We start from the raw sequence: 20,211 nt of genomic DNA on the forward strand, positions 1-20,211 counted from the left end.
TCTTGTTTATGGTTTCCTTTGCTGTGCAAAAGCTTTTAAGTTTCATTAGGTCCCATTTGTTTATTTTTTATTTCCATTTCTCTAGGAGGTGGGTCAAAAAGAATCTTGCTGTGATTTATGTCATAGAGTGTTTTGCCTATGTTTTCCTCTAAGAGTTTTATAGTGTCTCGTCTTACATTTAGCTCTTTAATCCATTTGGAGTTTATTTTTGTGTATGGTGTTTGGGAGTGTTCTAATTTTATTCCTCTACATGTAGCTGTCCAGTTTTCCCAGCACCATTTACTGAAGAGGCTGTCTTTTCTCCATTGTATATTCTTGCCTCCTTTATCAAAAATAAGGTGACCATATGTGCGTGGGTTTATCTCTGGGCTTTCTATCCTGTTCCACTGATCTATATTTCTGTTCTTGTGCCAGTACCACACTGTCTTGATTACTGTAGCTTTGTAGTATAGTCTGAAGTCCAGTAGCCTGATTCCTCCAGCTCCGTTTTTCTTTCTCAAGATTGCTTTGGCTATTCGGGGTCTTTTGTGTTTCCATACAAATTGTGAAATTTTTTGTTCTAGTTCTGTGAAAGATGCCATTGGTAGTTTGATAGGGATAGCACTGAATCTGTAGATTGCTTTGGGTAGTACAGTCATTTTCACAATGTTGATTCTTCCAATCCAAGAACATGGTATATCTCTCCATCTGTCTGTATGATCTTTAATTTCTTTCATCAGTGTCATAGTTTTCTGCATACAGGTCTTTTGTCTCCTTAGGTAGGTTTATTCCTACTTTGTTTTGTTTGTTTAACATCTTTATTGAAGAATAATTGCTTTACAATGGTGTGTTAGTTTCTGCTTTATAACAAAGTAAATCAGCTATACATACACATATATCCCCATATCTCCTCCCTCTTGCGTCTCCCTCCCATCCTCCCTATCCCACCTCTCTAGGTGGTCACAAAGCACCGAGCTGATCTCCCTGTGCTATGCAGCTGCTTCCCACTAGCTATCTATTTTACAGTTGGTAGTGTATATATAAGTCCATGACACCCTCTCACTTCGTCCCAGCTTACCCTTCCCCCTCCCCATGTCCTCAAGTCCATTCTCTAGTAGGTCTGTGTCTTTATTCCTGTCCTGCCCCTAGGTTCTTCAGAACCATTTTTTATTTTTAGATTCCATATATATGTGTTAGCATATGGTATTTGTTTTTCTCTTTCTGACTTACCTCACTCTGTCACAGCTCACTCTTTTAAGTCACCTCCCTTCTGAGTTTCAGACCTATATACCTAGCTGCCTATTACACAGCTTATGGGAAACATGCCTAAAATTCATGTCTGAAAAGACCTCCTTTCCCCTCAATTTCTTCTTCCTAATACTTGACTGTTTTTAATGACACTGTTAAAGACAGTGTTGCATGCTAAAACCCTGGGCATCACTGCTAGCTTTTACTTCTCCATGCACCGCTCTCTTCCCTCCAACATAGCCAGCTGATTGAGGCCCTACCTCCTCACATCTCTTGTATCCTTGGCTCTCTTCATAATGAGCTGTTGTTGCCCTTACTGCTTCTTACCAGATGTTATATTGATCAGACGCAAGCACTTTGTTAGACATACCTGGGCTTGAACGAGGATTTTTAATCACTTACAAGCTATGTGACCACAGGAAAATTATGATCCTCAAGTCTTCTGTTAAGTGGGAACGATACCCACCTCATCATGGTTTTTTGAAGGATTAAATGAGCTAATGGGTACAAAATGCTTACTACACTGCCTGGCATATAGTAAGAACTCAGTGAGTTCTTACAGCTAATATTCACTAGCTCAGCTTGAGTCTTCTGATGAGCTGTTGTGCCTCCAATATTGCTCCCCATTCCCACCATCACAGTGCTAGCAGAATTCTCTCAAATACTTATCATCCTTCCCTAATTCTTCAATAACTGACCTTTGCTTACACAAAGCCAAATCCAGTCTTTTAGTAAGTCATCTAAGTCTCTCTTTAATCTCAGCCCCAGGCTCATTTCCCAGATTCTGTCAGGATATTTTACATACAGTTCCTGAATACATTATCTTGTTTCATGTATCTGTACCTTTAGGCACATTCTATCTTTTGTCTGTATAGGAAATTCATCTTTATCTTTCCAAACTCAAGGAACATCCTCTGTTAAGCTTTTCCTAGTCCATACAAACAGAAATCAGTACTGACTCTGAGCGGTTTATATATTGCTGCTGCAATCATTTCTTGATTTGCTTGTCTCCTTCACTAGCCTAAGAAAACTCTGAGAGCAAGGACTATGTCATATAGTCATATATGTCATATATCCCCAGTATGAAGCATAGTTCCTGGAGCTGGTAGGCATTCACTAACTACTGAATGGATGGAAGGAAGGACACTGGGACTGGCCTTATTTCATATCTTCTAAATAATTTTAAACAGCAGCATCAAGAAATCTGCCAAGTTCACTAAAGTTTTCATGAATGTCAAAATGATGGAGGTCATTTTCTCTACTGTGTGAAAAGGCAGAATATGTAAAGTGCTAGTACATGTAAAGTAAAACACCAGTGGGAAAAAAAAAGCAAAACTTGAGCTGTTATTATCTAGGAAAAGATTATGAACTATTTCCTGAGTGTGCTGGCCCAATGTACTACAAGAGACAGACAAAGATATTCAAGTAGAACACTGACAAGTAAACAACATTGTTTTGCAATATTTATTGTTTTACTAATATTTATAATGAATGCTTACTATGTGTCAGGCTTTGTGGTAATCACTTTAGATACAGTATGTTACTTAACCCTTCCAACAACTATATGAAGTAGAAATTCTTAGTATCTTGCCTAAGGTACCTGAGCCAGGATTTAAACTTAGTTCTGTCTGGGAGTTCCCTGGTGGCGCAGTGGTCAAGAATCCGCCTGCCAATGCAGGAGACACGGGTTCCAGCCCTGGTCTGGGAAGATCCCACATGCCGCGGGGCAACTAAACCTGTGTGCCACAACTACTGAGCCTGTGCTCTAGAGCCTGCGAGCCACAACTACTGAGCCCACCTGCCTAGAGCCCATGCTCCGCAACAAGAGAAGCCACCGTGATGAGAAGCCCGCGCACCGCAATGAAGAGTAGCCCCCGCTCGCTGCAACTAGAGAAAGCCCACGCACAGCAACGAAGACCCAACGCAGCCAAATATAAATTAATAAAAAAAAAAACACCCACTTAGTTCTTTCTGATCTAAAAGCTTGTTTTCACTATATTATACTATTGTTGGACCAAGCCACAAGGTGTTTATGCCAGAAATTTGACATTTAGTCACAAGGATCAGAGAAAAGTAACTAAAGTATAAAGTAAGCCTTCCATGTGAAGAGATTAAAACAATTTGACCTCCCAGTTTCCAAAGGTGAAGGAAAATCATCCATGTCTATAAACTCAAAAATGGCAATGAACAGTATCAACCAGTTTCATTTATCAAAATCTTTAACCTGGGCTTCCCTCGTGGTGCAGTGGTTGAGAGTCCGCCTGCCGATGCAGGGGACACGGGTTCGTGCCCTGGTCCGGGAAGATCCCACATGCCGCGTAGCGGCTGGGCCCGTGAGCCACGGCCGCTGGGCCTGCGTGTCCGGAGCCTGTGCTCCGCAACGGGAGAGGCCACAACAGTGAGAGGCCCACGCACCGCAAAAAAAAAAAATCTTTAACCAGTCAAGAACAAACTAGATAGACTTGAGGGTTGGTCTATAAAACAATTCCTATTTTGTTAAAGAAAAATACTAGACTGGATAAATTTGGGAGATCTATCCAGAATGTTATCTCATAAACTAAGTTGTAATTTGATACATAATTCTGTAGCACGTAAATCTCCTTTCCAGGTTCTATACCAGCAAGCCACATTTTGGTTTGAATTCCGTCTGTCCTGGAATCAGGGTTCCTTTCACATCTGAGATTTGTAATAGCAATTCACTCATTTATAGAAAATGCAGTCCTTTAGGGAGAAAAACCCCATATGTATTTGATTTGAGATTAGGTATGTATATTAGGACTATATGAATTTTCAGGGAGTATATGAATTTTCAGGGATTAATACCTACCACCTATCCTTATTTAAAAGCCTGTGGGGGCTTCCCCTGATGGCGCAGTGGTTAAGAATCTGCCTGCCAATGCAGGGGACACGGGTTCGAGCCCTGCTCTGGGAAGATCCCACATGCCACGGAGCAACTAAGCCCAAGCGCCATAAATACTGAGCCTGTGCTCTAGAGTCCGCGAGCCACAACTACTGAGCCCATGTGCCACAACTACTGAAGCCCGCGTGCCTAGAGCCCGTGCTCCGCAACAAGAGAAGCCACCGCGATGAGAAACATGCACACCCGAACGAGTAACCCCTGGTCGCCACAACTAGAGAAAGCCCGCGCGCAGCAATGAAGACCCAATGCAGCCAAAAATAAATGATAATAAATAAGATTAAAAAAAAAAAAAAAAGCCTGCAGGCTCCGTGCTTTGCTCTGGTGCTCATGCATTCAAAACCTCAAGCATCTATGGCAATTACTGCTTCAGTGGAGCCAAGTTACCATGACATCTAACAAAACTATGTAGAGGTGACTTTTTTCTTTGAATACAAGCATCTCATGTAGTAGAGCAGCAGCATGAGGGATCTTTGTTCCCCGAGCAGGGATCGAACCTGTGTCCCCTGCGTTGGGAGCGTGGAGTCTTAACCACTGCACTGCCAGGGAAGTCCCAGCAGCATGATTTAAGCAGGGAAAAAGCATGGACTTTGAAAATAACCTGACAGACCTTTTGACAGAAAGTTCAACTACAAATTCTTCCCTTTAATGTAAGACAGGGGAAAGTTAATCTTTTCGCACTTACATAGTTGCTTGCCCTTTGAGCTTTTTGAGGAAAAAACCAAATACTATAAAATATTTTAAACTTCTTCCTCAAAATAGACAGTATCCCTTAGAATCACTGGGGTAGTGTTGAAAAAAAGAGGTAAGGCAAGAAGAAAGGGAGAGAGGGAGAGAAGCAGGATGGGAGGAAGGGAGAAAGGAAGGGAAGGAAAAGACAAGACCAATGTCCAGGCCTGGCTCCAGATAATTTAAATCAGAACTTTGCAGGTGGGCCTGGGCAATGAGGTCTGTGGCTTTTAAAAAGTCCTCCTGGGATTCTAATATACAACCAGGATTAAGTTTATGACTTAAAAAGATCCAACTGCCAGTCCTAAGTAGAGAAGATCAACTGTGGACCGCAGCTTTGGTTGTGATGCACACTGGCTATATATAGGTCAAGTGTCTAGAAATACCCCGTGCAGATCCCCACCTAGTGTCTCCGTACTTGTAACGATTAAAAGGCAAGATGCTAGGCTGCAGAAAATAAAGCCTTACAGGTAAGTGGTTTGTGTGTTACCAGTCCCCTTATACTGTTTGAAAGGTGAAAGAAAAACGACGACTGAGTGGCCATCTTCGCAGTTAACTTAATTCCACTGGACATGACTGTTACCTGGGTGGCTGGTTGCTAAAGACATGAAGGATGAGTAGATTCACTGGCCACTCAGGCCACAATGAACAGGCAGCTGCGAAAGCAGAGGATGGCGCTCCGGTCACCTGCTTCCTACAAGGCCAGTCACAACTGTTCCTCTGACAAACTATAGGAAAAAACCAAAAATTAGATGCGAGACATTCATTCAACATAAATAACGGATCTGTGGTATTTTGAGGAAATTCCTGAAGACCAACAGAGAGGGACAAGGGGAAGATAAATGGGAATACTCTACACCAATAGATAAAAAATCTATGAGCCTTTGCAGGTGACCTGAAAGTTAATAGTACTTTATTGCTATTTTCTACAATCTATAGGGCAATATTAATATTCACAGCAAATTTAACAAGGATTTGAATATCTACTATGTACTGTCCTAATCACTGTACCTTTATACTAAAATTACCCAGTGTAAATCCTTTAAGATTTCATACATCACATTAGAAATGGATTTTCATGAGTCTGAACCGAAGCATTAATCATTTAACTTCACATTGCAATTAGATATTTCTCTAAAATTAAAGCATCCTAGCAGGTCAATGAACAATGCTATGAGATATGGAATGTATCAGCCAACAGTAAGACTACTCGAAGTCAAATAGTTCGACAGATAAGTGGTTAGCTTAGTTATTCACTATTAATTAAGAAACACCAGAGTTTTAGAACACTTTAGAAAACCCAGTATCTAGACCAGTGGTGGTAAGGCATCAGGCACTAGACAATGGATTTGATAAACTTGCGGATCAAGGCAAACAAGTGGCAGGTTTATCAAAGCTCAGTACTAGGAAGCTATGGTAGGTTGGAAAGATAGCCATAGAATGGTATGGAGACAGGCTTTCTGGTTGTTAGACAATGCACAGGCAACTAAATAGAGGAGGCAAATTTAATTATTAGCTGAAAGCAAGCCATGGGATCCAGAATATATCCCAAAAATCTCTTCCCTCCTATGTTGTTTCTAAAATTTATACTTATTGAGGCCCAGATGAAGATTTAGCGACAGCAGAAATCTTTATATCACAGATAGGAAATTTCCCATCATGTTTTCATCACCATCAATTTTTTTTTTCAGTTAGGAAGAACGGTACCACTTGCATGAAATAATACAGACCCTCAAAATAGACACCAAAAAATGCATATAAAAATGTAAGAACTAAATTACAGTCTTGTTAGATTGCCAAGTGTCAACTTTGCTTTTGCTACAAGGAGCCTTGAAACAAAATCTGTATTCTGCTTTTGGCGCACAGAACCCTACAAGGAGCACTGAGGATTAAAATTCCAAGTTTATCTAGAGTTGACAGTTCAGTAAATTCTAATTTAAATAGTACCAATTTTTCTTTCTTCTGGCTATAATCCCAGGCTGGCATCGCTTCAGAGGCCAACTGGATAGACCAAGAGGCTGGAACCCTTAGACCCTCCCTCCTACAACACACAGCCTCCCTTCCCTTCTGCCCATTTTTACGTCACCCTAAGAGGGGCGTGTCCTGATGGAGGCAGCCGCGCCAACAGGCCAAACAGGCCGCGTGGGTAACCTAGAGTACGCAACAGGTAATCCTCTGGTTATCGGAGTGACAGCACTCTTCTGCAGAGCGTCCTGCACGCTACCAACATCCGCCTCGCAGGATGCACACTGAAAGCCGCAAGCGCAGCTCGACAGAGAGTAATAACCTTTTCCAAAAATGCTTTACTGCTACAAGTTGTGAGGTTTCCAACCATCAAAATTGGAACAAAACTTAAGGTTTCAGCCCTGCCACTTCATGGGACTGTTTTTAATGTAGGTTTGGCAGTGGACCCAGCAAAGTTCAGATGACAGCAGAATGGTACCAGGAAACTTTGCCTGAAACCCCAAGAGGTGGAGCACGAGCTAGAAGAGGAAGACCACTTTCCATCTGAAGGATCCGTCTTCCTTTGAATCCTCTTAGTTAAGAGTAACGTCAAAATTTAAGGCTGGTAGTTACTAAGACAAGTCTAGACGTATCTGGTAAGAAAATCCAACACTTCACTTTTAAACTTTTTCCAAACAGATGCTACACGTGGCAACTGAAATATTCCTAGAAATGGTGTAGAAGACAGACTTCCCTGAATTTATCACAACCTACCTCAATCCAGACCACACTTTTCTGGCCTCTTCTTACAATCACAGCTTTCGTTTCACACCCCTAACAGCAATATACCACGGAGTACAAACAACACTGTGAAAAACAAGGGCTTGATGAAACCCACAGAAAAGCTATTCACTAATGTCGGGACTACTTTTAGTCATGCTATTGGATCACTTTATTCTTGTGCATAATAAATAGATACAGAAAAATGTTGAAAATGTTATGACTCAACTATCTAATTAAAGCTGAGAAAAACTAACCTAGTCAGATTTTAGTTTTTAAATGAGAAATGACAAGAGTAGTAAATATAAAGAAAAACAAAAAGAACTTTACTTCTCCTATGTTAATACAGGTCAAGGGACCCTTTCTTCTCAAAAGGGTTGATAACACCAGTTCTTAGCAATAGACATAAGGCACTTGTTTAGATTACAACATCACTGCATTTTCTTCCCACTTTTTTTTTTTCTAACCCTGTTTTCCCCACAGTATCATTTGGAATAGAGTGAATGAGGCAAATGTGAGATGATCCAGTTGATACTACCCAGAGCAAGATAGTACAGTACAATGTTTTAGGGGTGACGTCTGGACATAAAATGAACCCTTGTCAATGTCCTCTGACACCAGACAATGTATCCACTATCAAGTAAACCTGAAAGAAAATAAAATATTTATTTAATAGTTCCAGTAAAATTGGGTTGGAATACAATATACAGGTTAGGAATTTAGCTCCTCGTGGGTGGCATCTGCATCAGGAGTTCTTAGTACTTATGAATATTCATTCTAAGACAATCTACATCATTTGAACATTGTCAGGACAAATATATGAATTTCATTTCCATATACAGTAGCGTTTAAACATAAGTCACACATACATCCCCTATCACGTGGCTGGTGCCTCCTCCCATGACCTCACTGGTGGTAGAGGGAACACCACTGTTCTCCCTCCACCACCACCAAGAACTTCAGTTGCCACTCACAGGAGAAGCTGGAAAAGGTTTTGTTTTGTTTTGCCATCTGTTAAGATGTTCCTGAGACAGGGCCAGTTAATAAAACATAACAAAGCACTGGAGTTCAGTCTGTACTTGTCTTTACATCACTAAATCGTTAGACCGGGATGTGGAATGCAGGTCACGTACTATGAAACGCTGAGTTTAGCACACCTGTTCAATCAGTAAAAGGATCAGGTCTCCTGAAAATTCCCTTTAGAATATACTTTCTATAAACTAAAAAGTACCACAAAAGGTCAGTTATATATACAATCGATTCATTTTACTTAATCTCCTTATTTGCTGAGATCCTGCAGATGCAACGAGCGTGTTAAGCCTCTGGCCGTAGTTCTCAGTGTGCAGGGTTAACATTTTAAGGCTCATTTTCTCAATCAAAATAGCAGTTCTCAGTTTTCCTTTCAAATTACTCATTACATTCATAGTACCTGCTGCCATCCTGGCCCTCAATGAAATCTTAATGCAGGAACACCACTACACTTGCATTATGTAATTTTTTGACACCAACACTAAGCCCGATCTAAAAAGCTCCCCTCTGCACTAGCCTTACAGCACATTACACTGCCTCAGGCTTGCACCTCTGTTTCCACCTGTGTATTTTCACAGAAGCCCAACACATATTAGTTGAAATATTCACACAACTGTTTTTCAAAACAATTTATTGCATCATATTTGGTACCTTATGTTTGACAACAAAAAGGAAATTACATCTGTAACTGCAGGAAAAAGAAGCTGGTCTGTTATTGAAAAAAAAAAATCTTGGGCCCTTTAAAAATTACAAAGTCTTGGGCTTGCCTGAAACAACTGAGCAAGAAATATATTCTTAGAAATGTAGGGCTTCAAGTATTACAAACCTGTGACACTGTGGAAAAATTCCAGAGGTATCTAAACTGCAGCACTTTTTTTTCTGCATATCGTGAACAAGGCCTGCTGAGGTTTTTAACTGGTAGTCTCTTGATCGGTCATAGAATGGTAGTCAGGAGTTCTGCTCTTTAACTCCGAGCCATGGTAGATTTTCTTTTTTCACTCTTGGGTGAAAAAGTTCATGCTTGCTAATTAGTTGGTGCCACATCACAGTGCATTTGGTTCTTGCATTACAGTTTTAACAAGTTTGGCCAAAACAATGCTGAAAGGTTTGCATTGTTATTTTAGTTCTTCAAGTTTTAGTTAGAATTGAGATTGTTCCAACTGGTTCCTCCAGTTAAAAACTGTGGTACAAGAACACCAAACTGATCATGTACAGTGAATTTTGGAAACACAACAAGTGTATTGAACACCCTCTAGGTTTCTTATAATTCTGCTTGGTAACTCTATGTCCCAGCTTCTACAACATCAAGCATCTGTTGCAGGCTTCTCTGTAAATGGCGATTCACACTGCATACTTCCTATGGTCAGAATCAACCTTGTAACAAAATCAGTCAGATGCTAAAGCCCCAACACCTCTTTGTGCTCAGTGAAAGAATCCAGTGCTACAACAGCATTTCTGCTGTCTGAGATATAGTAAAATCTCACAAGACAGATTTAAAGTAATATTTCTGCCACACACCTGCTTTGTTAGCTGTAACAGCCTCCAGATTTTATATAAATTAGTTTAAAAACATGGGTGGGTAGGTAGGAATAGGATAAGGTATCTTTTTTTAACCCCTCAATTTTAGCAGCTTTTAATTTTTTAAGAAACTGAACCTATATCCTGTAATATGTTAGATATTTTATATATACTTTTCAGCAGGATAAAAAACGTAAAACACTATTTGAAGGCAAGAACATTTACTCTTCTCATTGTGTGTAAGTTAGAGCAATGCAGCAGGTGCGTGACAAAAATATTATACACTAGATATGGTCCAAAGTCATTCCATTTGCTTGTTTAATGATGTTCAAATTTCATTGGCCAGTTCTTCAGTTTCTGCAGAACTATCTCCGTTAACTGTGATCTTCATATCCTCTTCATATCCAGGAGGCATGAAAGCCAAAGCGTAAGGGAAAAGCTTATGACAATTTGCTCTGTAAACTTCAGCAGCTTCTTTACAGTCTCCTAGGCTACCAGCACACAAGGCTTCTAATACCTCCATACACGTCTAAAGAAAGAAAAAAGGTCATGTTATAACTTGTCAAAAAAAAAAAAGAGAGAGATTTTACTGTGAACTTATGAGACATTTCATTATCAAAAGATTTCCAAAATAAGAGGTGAACGTACATATTTAAGATACACAAAAGCATTTACTCCCGCTCTGCCTTCCATTAGAATTAGTTTCTTCAGAACTGCAGGGTTTATATGAAAGGATGGCTGTTTAAACAGGGCCAGGACTAAGGTGGGACAAGCAAGGTGAGTGGGGTGCTACATCTAAAGAAACTCACTCTCAGCAAGTAACCGCTGGCAACCTTGCCTCAGCCTACCTGGCTCTGTGTATAAATGTTGACATTTACATGCCATTATCAATTACTTTAAACTTTTCAGAGGCTTAGAGCCAGTTGGCAAAATCAAACATTGTTTTTCAACCCTGTATTCAAATTAAAGAGAACCGTAAGGTATGTCCAATGACGAAGCAGGGAAGAGAGTCTCAGAAACACAAAGGGTATGTATGCAAGAAAAATTTGTTCATGAAAACTGATAATTCTTTCAACCAAACCCTTACGTAGGTCTGCTTATATTTTTAAATGATTCATGTTGACTTGCATTTCTCATGTTTTCTTCCTTTACCTTTTCACTTGGAAAATACTACAGTTTCTGGATATATGTAGTACCCCACAAACTCTGACAGCCTAGAAAGGTTCTAACCTAAATGACACGTTAATTAGCATGCGAGAAGTAAAAACTTTCTTTCTTAAACATATTTACTTCATTTGCTATTAAAGGAATATATTAAACTGTCTTTCAGCAAGTGCTTTTTTATCTGGCCAATTATCACAAAGTAGCTGTTCTTTGTTTTCGGCCCAAAGTAGAATCTGTATTTTGCAACACACCCATGTTATCTTTTACTCTACTCAATTACATGTATACTGCAAGCTGTAAAATGAGCATTTTAATTTAATTCCTGGTAAATACATCTTAAATACATCAGAATCGTCATTAAAACCACTGCTTGCTCAGAAATGTATAGATACGAACTGAGATCCAAAATTAATTAACTAAATTAGTGTGTAAAACTTTACCAAAACAAATTTCTTAAAAATATTATTCAAAATGATTATTCTTATTATTTAACTAGATGTGAAACTAGTTACTGTATGCCAAGTAGCCTGCTGTATGTGTGTGCACACATATACAATCTTAAATAAATTTAAGAGAAGCTCAGTTTCTGAGATGGATTCATAATAGTTTGGAGAACAGTATCCATAAATAACAAAAAAACTATTTGGTGAAAATTATTCTCTTGGTGAAAGGAGAAACAAAAAGTAGTCCGGTACTCTTACAGAGAGATTATGAAAAAGTCTTTACCTGGAGGTTTCTGTTAGTGAGGGATTCATCAAGTGTTGTTGCCAACTCTATAGCTCGCTTCTGACTAGATGGATCTAAATAATATACCATTTTGGCAGCTAAATGAGAAGGAAAAAGGAAACTTGTTTTATTTCAAGATAAAACCAGCATTTTATCTTCTATCCATTCAACTATAAAATGCAAGGTAGGGGTCCTGGAGTTAAGATTCTGCACTTCCACTGCAGCGGGCGCAGGTTCAATCCCTGGTTGGGGAACTAAGATCCCACATGCCGTGCGGTGTGGCCAAAAAAAAAAAGAAAAGCAAGGTACATGTGCACACAGAGTGTGGCACTTTATCAGAAAAATGGGAATAACCATTTGAAATATTGTTATTAAAAAAAAAAATTCCTGAGACAGTAGACCAGAAACAGTCTAAGTGCCCAAACTAGGAGAATGATTAAGGTAAGAGAGACTATGAAGAAATACAAATATTCTAATAATAGTTGTCTTTGTGTGGTGGGACCATGGATAGTTTTCTTCTTTCTAAAATGAGCATAATTTGGGGTTGAGGAGACTACTTCAGAGTGTGTGTGCGTGTGTGCGTGCGCGCGTGCGTGCGTGTGTGTGTTTGAGGGGTAGGGGCGTGGGAGATACCCGACCTTGATGGCACGAGCCAAAAAAGCTGAATTCAGAACTCCACAAAGGCGTACACAAAGCTGCCGGGCTTCTTAGCCAGGTATTTAAAGGCACAGCACCAAAGCACTACCCATCGGTCCCATCAAGGCCAGACTTTGGCTCGTTAGCACAGACCCTTGCCAAACGACCCTTGCCCGCGAGATGGTTGCAGGAGTGTAGCACTGTCAAGTCTGATATCTTATAAGCATCAGAAATGAAAGGCGATGGGTTGTATCCAAGTGAATTTTCAGGGCATGTTGATGACGGAAAGAAAATAACCAGAAAGATGCTCCCTCACTGTACGGAACGGATAGCTAACTTCAGTTTACACTTGCTTCTCTGTAATGCCGATGCAGAACCAGGAGAAACTACTGGCCTTGATTCATAGTAAAAATTTTATCTAAGAAATTTAAAAATTTATGAGGCATATTTAAGCTGCCTGTTTTCATGGGAATAAAATGTGACATGTACGCGTTTGCCTCTTCCCTGCAAAAACATTTGTAACCTTGTACTTGATCCATCATGATAAAAACTGAAGTTGTTTTAGAGTCTAAGATAAGGACAAAATAAAGTGATTACCTGATAATCTGTGTGGCAATGAATCAGAATTCCTTTTCAGAAAAGTTTCGTTAAAATTCTTTGGATTCGTTGCTCCAAAAAGACGATTCATTTCTTGTTTTAATACTGTTCTAACTGTATCAGGTAAATCTTTACTTTCACACACTGCTGAACAAATTTAAAACAAACTCTATTAGCAGATACTGATAAAGTTTGTAGGAATTAAAAAATCATCTACCTGATGAGGCCAATGAAACAAAGCAATTATGTACAAAGACTAGATAAACCTACTGATAAGTCAACATTTAAAGAGCTAAATCTATATAAATTTAAAGAATGTGTATCAGCAGAATAGTCTAATGATTTTCTATAAGGCTACCAAAGACATTTCATTGACAGATGATTCGTTTCCAGAAAAGAATTCTGTACTGAAAACAATATAGATGCTGAAAGACGAAGCACCACAGCCTTCTAAGCCCCTAGCAGCTGCCCCCTCAGCTTTAAAGGGAGTTTATAAAATAGGGGCTCGATGGCACCTACCTGGCAGGTGGTGTCACAGCAAATACACAGTGCAGAAGACAACAGAATCTTCCTCACCCTCTCCATCTTCTTCTATACCCAAGTAAGCCATTACAAATTTACCAATTAAAAGAAGTGGTCATTGACCTTTATTTTCAGTGATTACGTGAATTGAGCTATCACTGTGTAATAAATTCCGAAGGACCGCCAAAGTATTTTCCTGTAATGAATACACCGTATTCATCATATTCCCAGGCTTTGGCATTCAGAGATGGAAAAACTGGCCCCCAACCTCCCTGGGTTGAATCCTAGTTTAGTTTTGTTTCATTATTATTTTGGTATAGAGAGACAGTCTGGAGCTTTGAGCCAGACAGACCTGGGTATGAATCTAGGCTTGGACAAATCATAACCTCTCTGAACCTCTTTCTTGATCTGTGAAACTGAGGTGATATCTAACCCAGAAGGATCACAGTAAAGAAAAGCTACGAACAAAATAGCTAATGATGTAATAGGTATTCCATTCCAAGGTACTATTTTTGTCATAGATTGAAGAAAAGATAAATAGATTTTCCCTTACGATTAGGAACTACTGTTGGTGGCTTTCAAACTCTGACTACAACTAAGTATCTGTACTCTGATGAACATGTATCCTATATACATACCTTATTATGGGAAATGAAAGTTTCACAGAACACTGACCCTTAATTTGTACAACACATGCTTGGATCTTCCACTCTATTTCTATTTTAGGTTTTCAAATGCTGAAAATGACCCACTAAACTTCTTTCATGGTCTCACTAATGGATCATTACGCTAAGTTTAAAGAACACTGAACTCTTGAATAGCAAACATCCAAGTGAAATATTCTACACATAATTAGTAACTGAATGATTGATTGATATATGCCCTTTGTTGGCTGAACAGCATTTCTTCTATCATTGTACAGAACTGCGTAGTTCAAATAAATGAGCTACTAATTAAATAATTTAGCTTAACCTCCATTATGGCTGTATTTGCAACTTGGAGTTGGCAATTTATCAATATCCGTCTTTCGGAGAGGAACTGGCACAGGAGTACAGAGAGAACCAGCAGAAAAACTGTTAAAATAGGTTATAGCCAATTACAGTGAACATTATGTCAACAAACAGGGGTCATCTATAAAATATGTTATTTCCATGGGCCTTATTGGTTTGCTTGAAATGCTTTCAGGATACTTTATATGCAGATAGGAAAGTAATTGTATAGTTTATAGTTGGAAACTACACTTTTCATGTTTTTCATTACTTTCATTAACCTGTTTTCTTCAGATTAAACATCTCCGCAGAAAAATCAAAACTGCTTTAAAAAACAAAAAACAACTCATACAATTTAAAAAAATACATAAATATGTATCTCTTGAGATGTATCAAAGAGGAAATATTTAATAAATCCCAACATTGACTAATAGCTGTTTCCTTTTTGGGGGGTATTAATAGTTTGTATTAATAAAGCAATTCTTTGTTTAACAGACAAAAGGAATGTTTCCAAAAACATTTCCTTACTAGTTCACAAATTGTTTCTGGCCAACTCAATTTTCTCCCCTAAATCATGTAGATTGGAACTGTAATTTCCAGAAAGATATTAATTACAATCAATCAACCAACCAACCAATCAACTCTACTGTAGCAAAAAAAAATTTTTTTTAACATTATACACCAATGAGGTGAGGAATGAATTTATTTATTTATTTATTTAGCTAGCTAGCTAGCTGGCTGCGCTGGGTCTTAGTTGCAGCATGCGGAATCTTTTTGTTGCCGCGTGTGGGATCTTTTAGTCGCAGCATGCAGGATCTAGTTCCCTGACCAGGGACCGAACCCGGGCCTCCTGCACTGGGAGCTCAGCGTCTTAACCACTGGACCACCAGAAGTCCCTGTAGTAAAATTTAGAATGTCCTATGGAATTCTATATAAGGAAGTTCCACCTGTACCTTTAAGAAAAGGGGCAGCCTCAAATGCCGAAGATTTATTACATAAGCTTTTATGGCTGAAGACTAATGAAGGGCGGGGAGTCAATCTAAAAATCCTTCGAAATTGATAAAAACTAACCAAAAAATACTGAGGTCTCAAGAAAGTAAAAAATCTCAGACTACCTAATTATCTTCCATGATACAATAATAAGTCCTGTGAATGAATCAAGAAAAAGTAATAACTGCGGGTAGGGGAATAAAACCTTTGCTAAGAGGTTTATGATTTGAGTCCTCAGATATCCTAAAATTAAAATCATGTTTGGTTCATGCTACTAACTTATCAGCAGATTAAATAAACCTAGTAATCACCAATAGTTAAAAGTCACACTGAGGAAGGGGTTGATTCTTAGCAAAAGGAGTTTCCCTGGGTTCCCAGGCTAGCCAGCATTTTTGGCTAATTGCGTAGAGTATGTTCATATTTTGTGTGAGATAATGACTACTCACTACTAGGTTATAGCACAAGTGACTCACTACTCAAAATGACAAAATAAATAAATGAGAGCATTAATTAAGCAAGGTGGGTTTTTTTTTGGGTGGGGGGAATACATAAGTATGGAAGAAAAATAATCTGCAGGGAAAAGGAAGAAATGAGTTTGTACAAATGAGAGAGGAAAATGATGTAAGATTCACGGTAGATCAAAGTGATCAAATAATACTAATTTTAAAAGCATTTAAGGGAATTTAAGCATATAAGGCAATATTAAAACAACTGAATACCTAAGCTCCTATGTTTTACTTAGAACTGACCAGAAATATAATTAAAATTGCTTTAAATTCTACAACTTAAAAAAAAAAAGTGAAAAACTTCAAAGTGGTAATATCATCCTCCTAATTAAAAACGGGGGAGGGAATACCCTATATAGTGACTCCGTGTAGCAGGTATTATTTACGTTGGTAGCACAACAACGTTCTGGAGATTTGGAAGGTGCCCGTAACCATGCTAAAATGAACATTCACTTAGAGAAGTCTCTACAACTGATAAAACAAGTGTGGAGGCACTGTTTTTACCTCCATGCTCTCTGGAAAGGTGTTACTTGTGAGGATTTCTTTGTAAAGAAGTTACTACAATATAACTTAACATGACAGATGTGTTCCTGAAAAGTTACTTCAAAATCAAATCTTTTTCTCAAGAACCAAATATATTAGTTAAAGGAACCCTGTGGGTTATAGTAACGAAGATGCCTAAATCTAGTGAAAATAAGGATGACTTTGTAAATCTCTTCCTGACAGTGATGTCGGCTGAACGCCTGGAGCAATGGGCACAGCTAACATCAACTCCGCTCAGTCATTCTAACTTTGAATGCCAGGACCATTCTGCCTTCTTCCTCTGAAGTCCATAAGCATTTTAATTTTCTGAAACAACTGTTGCAAGAAAATGGTCATTATGTTCATCAATCCACACACTCATTACAAGCAAATACATCTAAATATGCCACTTTTAATTTGTATTTCAAAGGAATGTCTAACTCCATAAAATTTATATGTATTATTTTATTACCTTTCAGGAAAGAACTGACTATATAAAAACAAAGTATGTATATATTGAAAATAGTTTAAACGCACTCCATTTTAACTGAGAATGAATTAAGACTTCTTTCTAGCCTTAAAAGTTATTTTTAATACAAAAAAAAGAGACTAAAAAGAAACTCCCTTATTTTCTCTAAATACAGCAATTATTTCTTCTATTTTCTATAATGTGGTTACATTATTTATTACTTCAGAATTTTTAAAAATTGAGGAAAATTTTTCTATGATTCAGTTTCTATAACAGGAATCATTTTTTTGACAAGCATAAATATGATTTAAACAAGGCTTTACTTTTTCTTAGAAGTCAAAACAATGTTCTTAATTGGGACAATTTAGCATTTTTCAAAAGAATGACTGGGATGCTTGGTTTAATCTCATTATTTTTATATGATGTATGGGTTCACATGGGGCTAAGTATTCAGTAATGAGATAGCTAATTTAATAGTATCTCCAAATTCTGCAGACTGTTACATTAAAGATTCAATTTCTCCTTATCCAGTCACTTAAAAAGAAAAACAAAAACAACACTACTTGACCACAGGAGTACTTTATTCTAAACTTAAGGCTCTTGTAGTAGAAAGAACAATATGAAGACTTGGGCTCTCGTCCCTGCTTCATTACTAATTACTGATGTTATCTTGAATAAGTAATTTAGTCTTTTAGGGTCCCAGGTTTCTCAACTATAAAAGGAGAGATAATTAGCATAAAATTCCACCTTTCGTCCTCTAAAATTCTGTAGCTTTACTTAGCATTAAAACTATAACGTACGGATCTTACTGTCTAAACATTTGAAAAGTGCGACAACTGTTTTAAAGTTCTTTTTAACCTGCATTTAGTGACAAAGATTTTATGACTCAAATAACTGTGCTAAAGACAGAGATAAATGAGATAACTGATCAATTTCAAAGAGCTACTTTAATTTTAGAACAATTTACTAAGAAGTTTTACATAATGAAATATGACTCAAAAATTCAACTTATTAACTTTTTAGAAACAGAAATAAAGGTGATTCTCAAATATTTGGACTGAATGATTCTATGTCAAAATCAGGTAACATTTCTAGCCTGAAAATAAAGACCTTTACCACAAAGAAAAGAACACTTTTTTTTCCCCCTCAGCTAATTTAATACACAGCAGCCTTAAAATGACTGAGTTTATGATAAACTTGTACAAATCACTTATACAGTCACTATCAACTACTGCAGTCAAATACTTAAGTAATGGAAAACAAAAACATACCAGTACTAAAGAGTCGAATCATACATTCATGAAGCCAGGGATGACTAGAATCAATAGCAAATGCCCTCTTTACTGATTGTAGCATCAAAAGAAACTTTTCTATAAAAAGAAGAAGATATATTTTGATCATTTGATAAAAAGAGATGTCCTCCTTTGGAGGACTAATTTCTTACAAATAGAAAAACTCATTTAGAGTCAATCACATCTGAACTGAAACATATGACTAAAGCAAATGATTTCCTCAGATTAGCAACATTAGCTAATATTTTCCACACAACATTCTTTAAGAAAAAAAGGTTTTATCAAGTATAAAAAATTTAGATAGCATTCAACATTACTTGAACTAATGCCATATAAACAAGAAAATTTTGAAGCCATTTCATTCCCTAACCTCTTTTTTGTAGTCAAATAAACGAATTTTTCCCATTACTTAGAAAACTTCATTGTTTACGCTTGAAACTAATATTGTTTATGCCTTTCTTGTGTTTTGTGACACATGAAATGGTTTCCCTTCTACCTGACTGTTCCTCCCCTGTCAATCCCTGGCTTCTCTTCCCCCTCAAAAGGTATAGTATTCAACAACGTTATGTCCTTAGTCATTTTCTAATCTTTCTCAATGCTATCTCCTCCCACCCCATCCCCCATGTTCTCCAAGCTTCAGTAGTGTTTCCACCTGATGAATGGAAAATTGCACCCGATACTCACCACACTTTCAAGTCTCATCCATAAACACCTCTGTGTTAAGACTTCCCTAGTTTGGTATCATTCTCCAAATATCAAAATTCAAACCCCTGAATTCTGACAATTCCTTTTCCCTTACCCCCTACACTCAGAAAGCTAAAAATACTGCTATGTCCTTTGTCATCGCCCATTTCACACTGTTGCAATGCTGGAGAGTGATTCAGAGGTTAGTACACAGCAAAGAAGCCAACTGAATGGAATTTAGATTGCCTTTCACCAATTAAAGCAGAACAGCTTTTGTATTTTACACTTTGGGGTTCCATGCAAGAATTTGTTTAAAAGACAGTTGTGTTGGGCTTCCCTGGTGGCGCAGTGGTAGAGAGTCCGCCTGCCGATGCAGGAGACACGGGTTCGTGCCTCGGTCTGGGAAGATCCCACATGCCGCGGAGCGGCTAGGCCCGTGAGCCATGGCCGCTGAGCCTGCGCTCCGCAACGGGAGAGGCCACAACAGTGAGAGGCCCACGTACCGCAAAAAAAAAAAAAAAAAAAAAAAAGTTGTGTTAACTGTTAAAAGTTTTTAAATTACTTGACTATTTATTAAACTAATTTTCCAGATTATAACAAAATCATTGTGGAAAATAGAAAATATAAAAAAATATTTTAATCACTCAAATTCCATCAAGAGACAATCTCTTATCTTTTGATCTATTTTCTTCCCGGCTACTTTTCTATTTTACATACTCATATAAATATCTTAATAAAGATTAAAATCAAACTATAGCTAGTTCTGAATCTTATTTTGAAACAACGTTATATAGCACCTTTTCCTGGCATTTGATAAACATGATTTTTAAAATTTATTTTATTTATTTTAAAATATTTATTTATTTTGGCTGCACTGGGTCTTAGTTACAACACACCGGACCTTCATTGCAGCATGCGGACTTCTTAGTTGTGGCATGCATGTGGGATCTAGTTCCCTGACCAGGGATGG

At 38.0% G+C, this 20,211-nt stretch overlaps 1 protein-coding gene across 3 annotated transcripts in view; it reads right to left on the minus strand.

The window, feature by feature from the left end:
• Positions 1-7,902: 7,902 nt before the first annotated feature.
• The window catches only part of NAA15 (N-alpha-acetyltransferase 15, NatA auxiliary subunit), a 76,353-nt gene continuing 64,044 nt past the window's right edge, over positions 7,903-20,211 (minus strand). Inside the window, exons 17-20 of one of the 3 annotated variants that reach the window (XM_030876891.3) lie at positions 18,537-18,635; positions 13,268-13,411; positions 12,035-12,132; positions 7,903-10,673 (exon numbers count right to left, since the gene is read on the minus strand). In XM_030876891.3, the coding sequence (XP_030732751.1) occupies positions 10,473-10,673; positions 12,035-12,132; positions 13,268-13,411; positions 18,537-18,635 (542 nt within the window). In that variant the 3' untranslated portion in view covers positions 7,903-10,472. Of the gene's footprint in view, positions 10,674-12,034; positions 12,133-13,267; positions 13,415-18,536; positions 18,636-20,211 lie in introns of those variants that run through there. The other 2 variants (XM_030876890.3, XR_009563920.2) reach the window with 2 other exon arrangements.

The sequence above is a fragment of the Globicephala melas genome, chromosome 5 (assembly GCF_963455315.2).
Source record: "Globicephala melas chromosome 5, mGloMel1.2, whole genome shotgun sequence".
Classification (NCBI taxonomy): Eukaryota; Metazoa; Chordata; class Mammalia; order Artiodactyla; family Delphinidae; genus Globicephala; species Globicephala melas.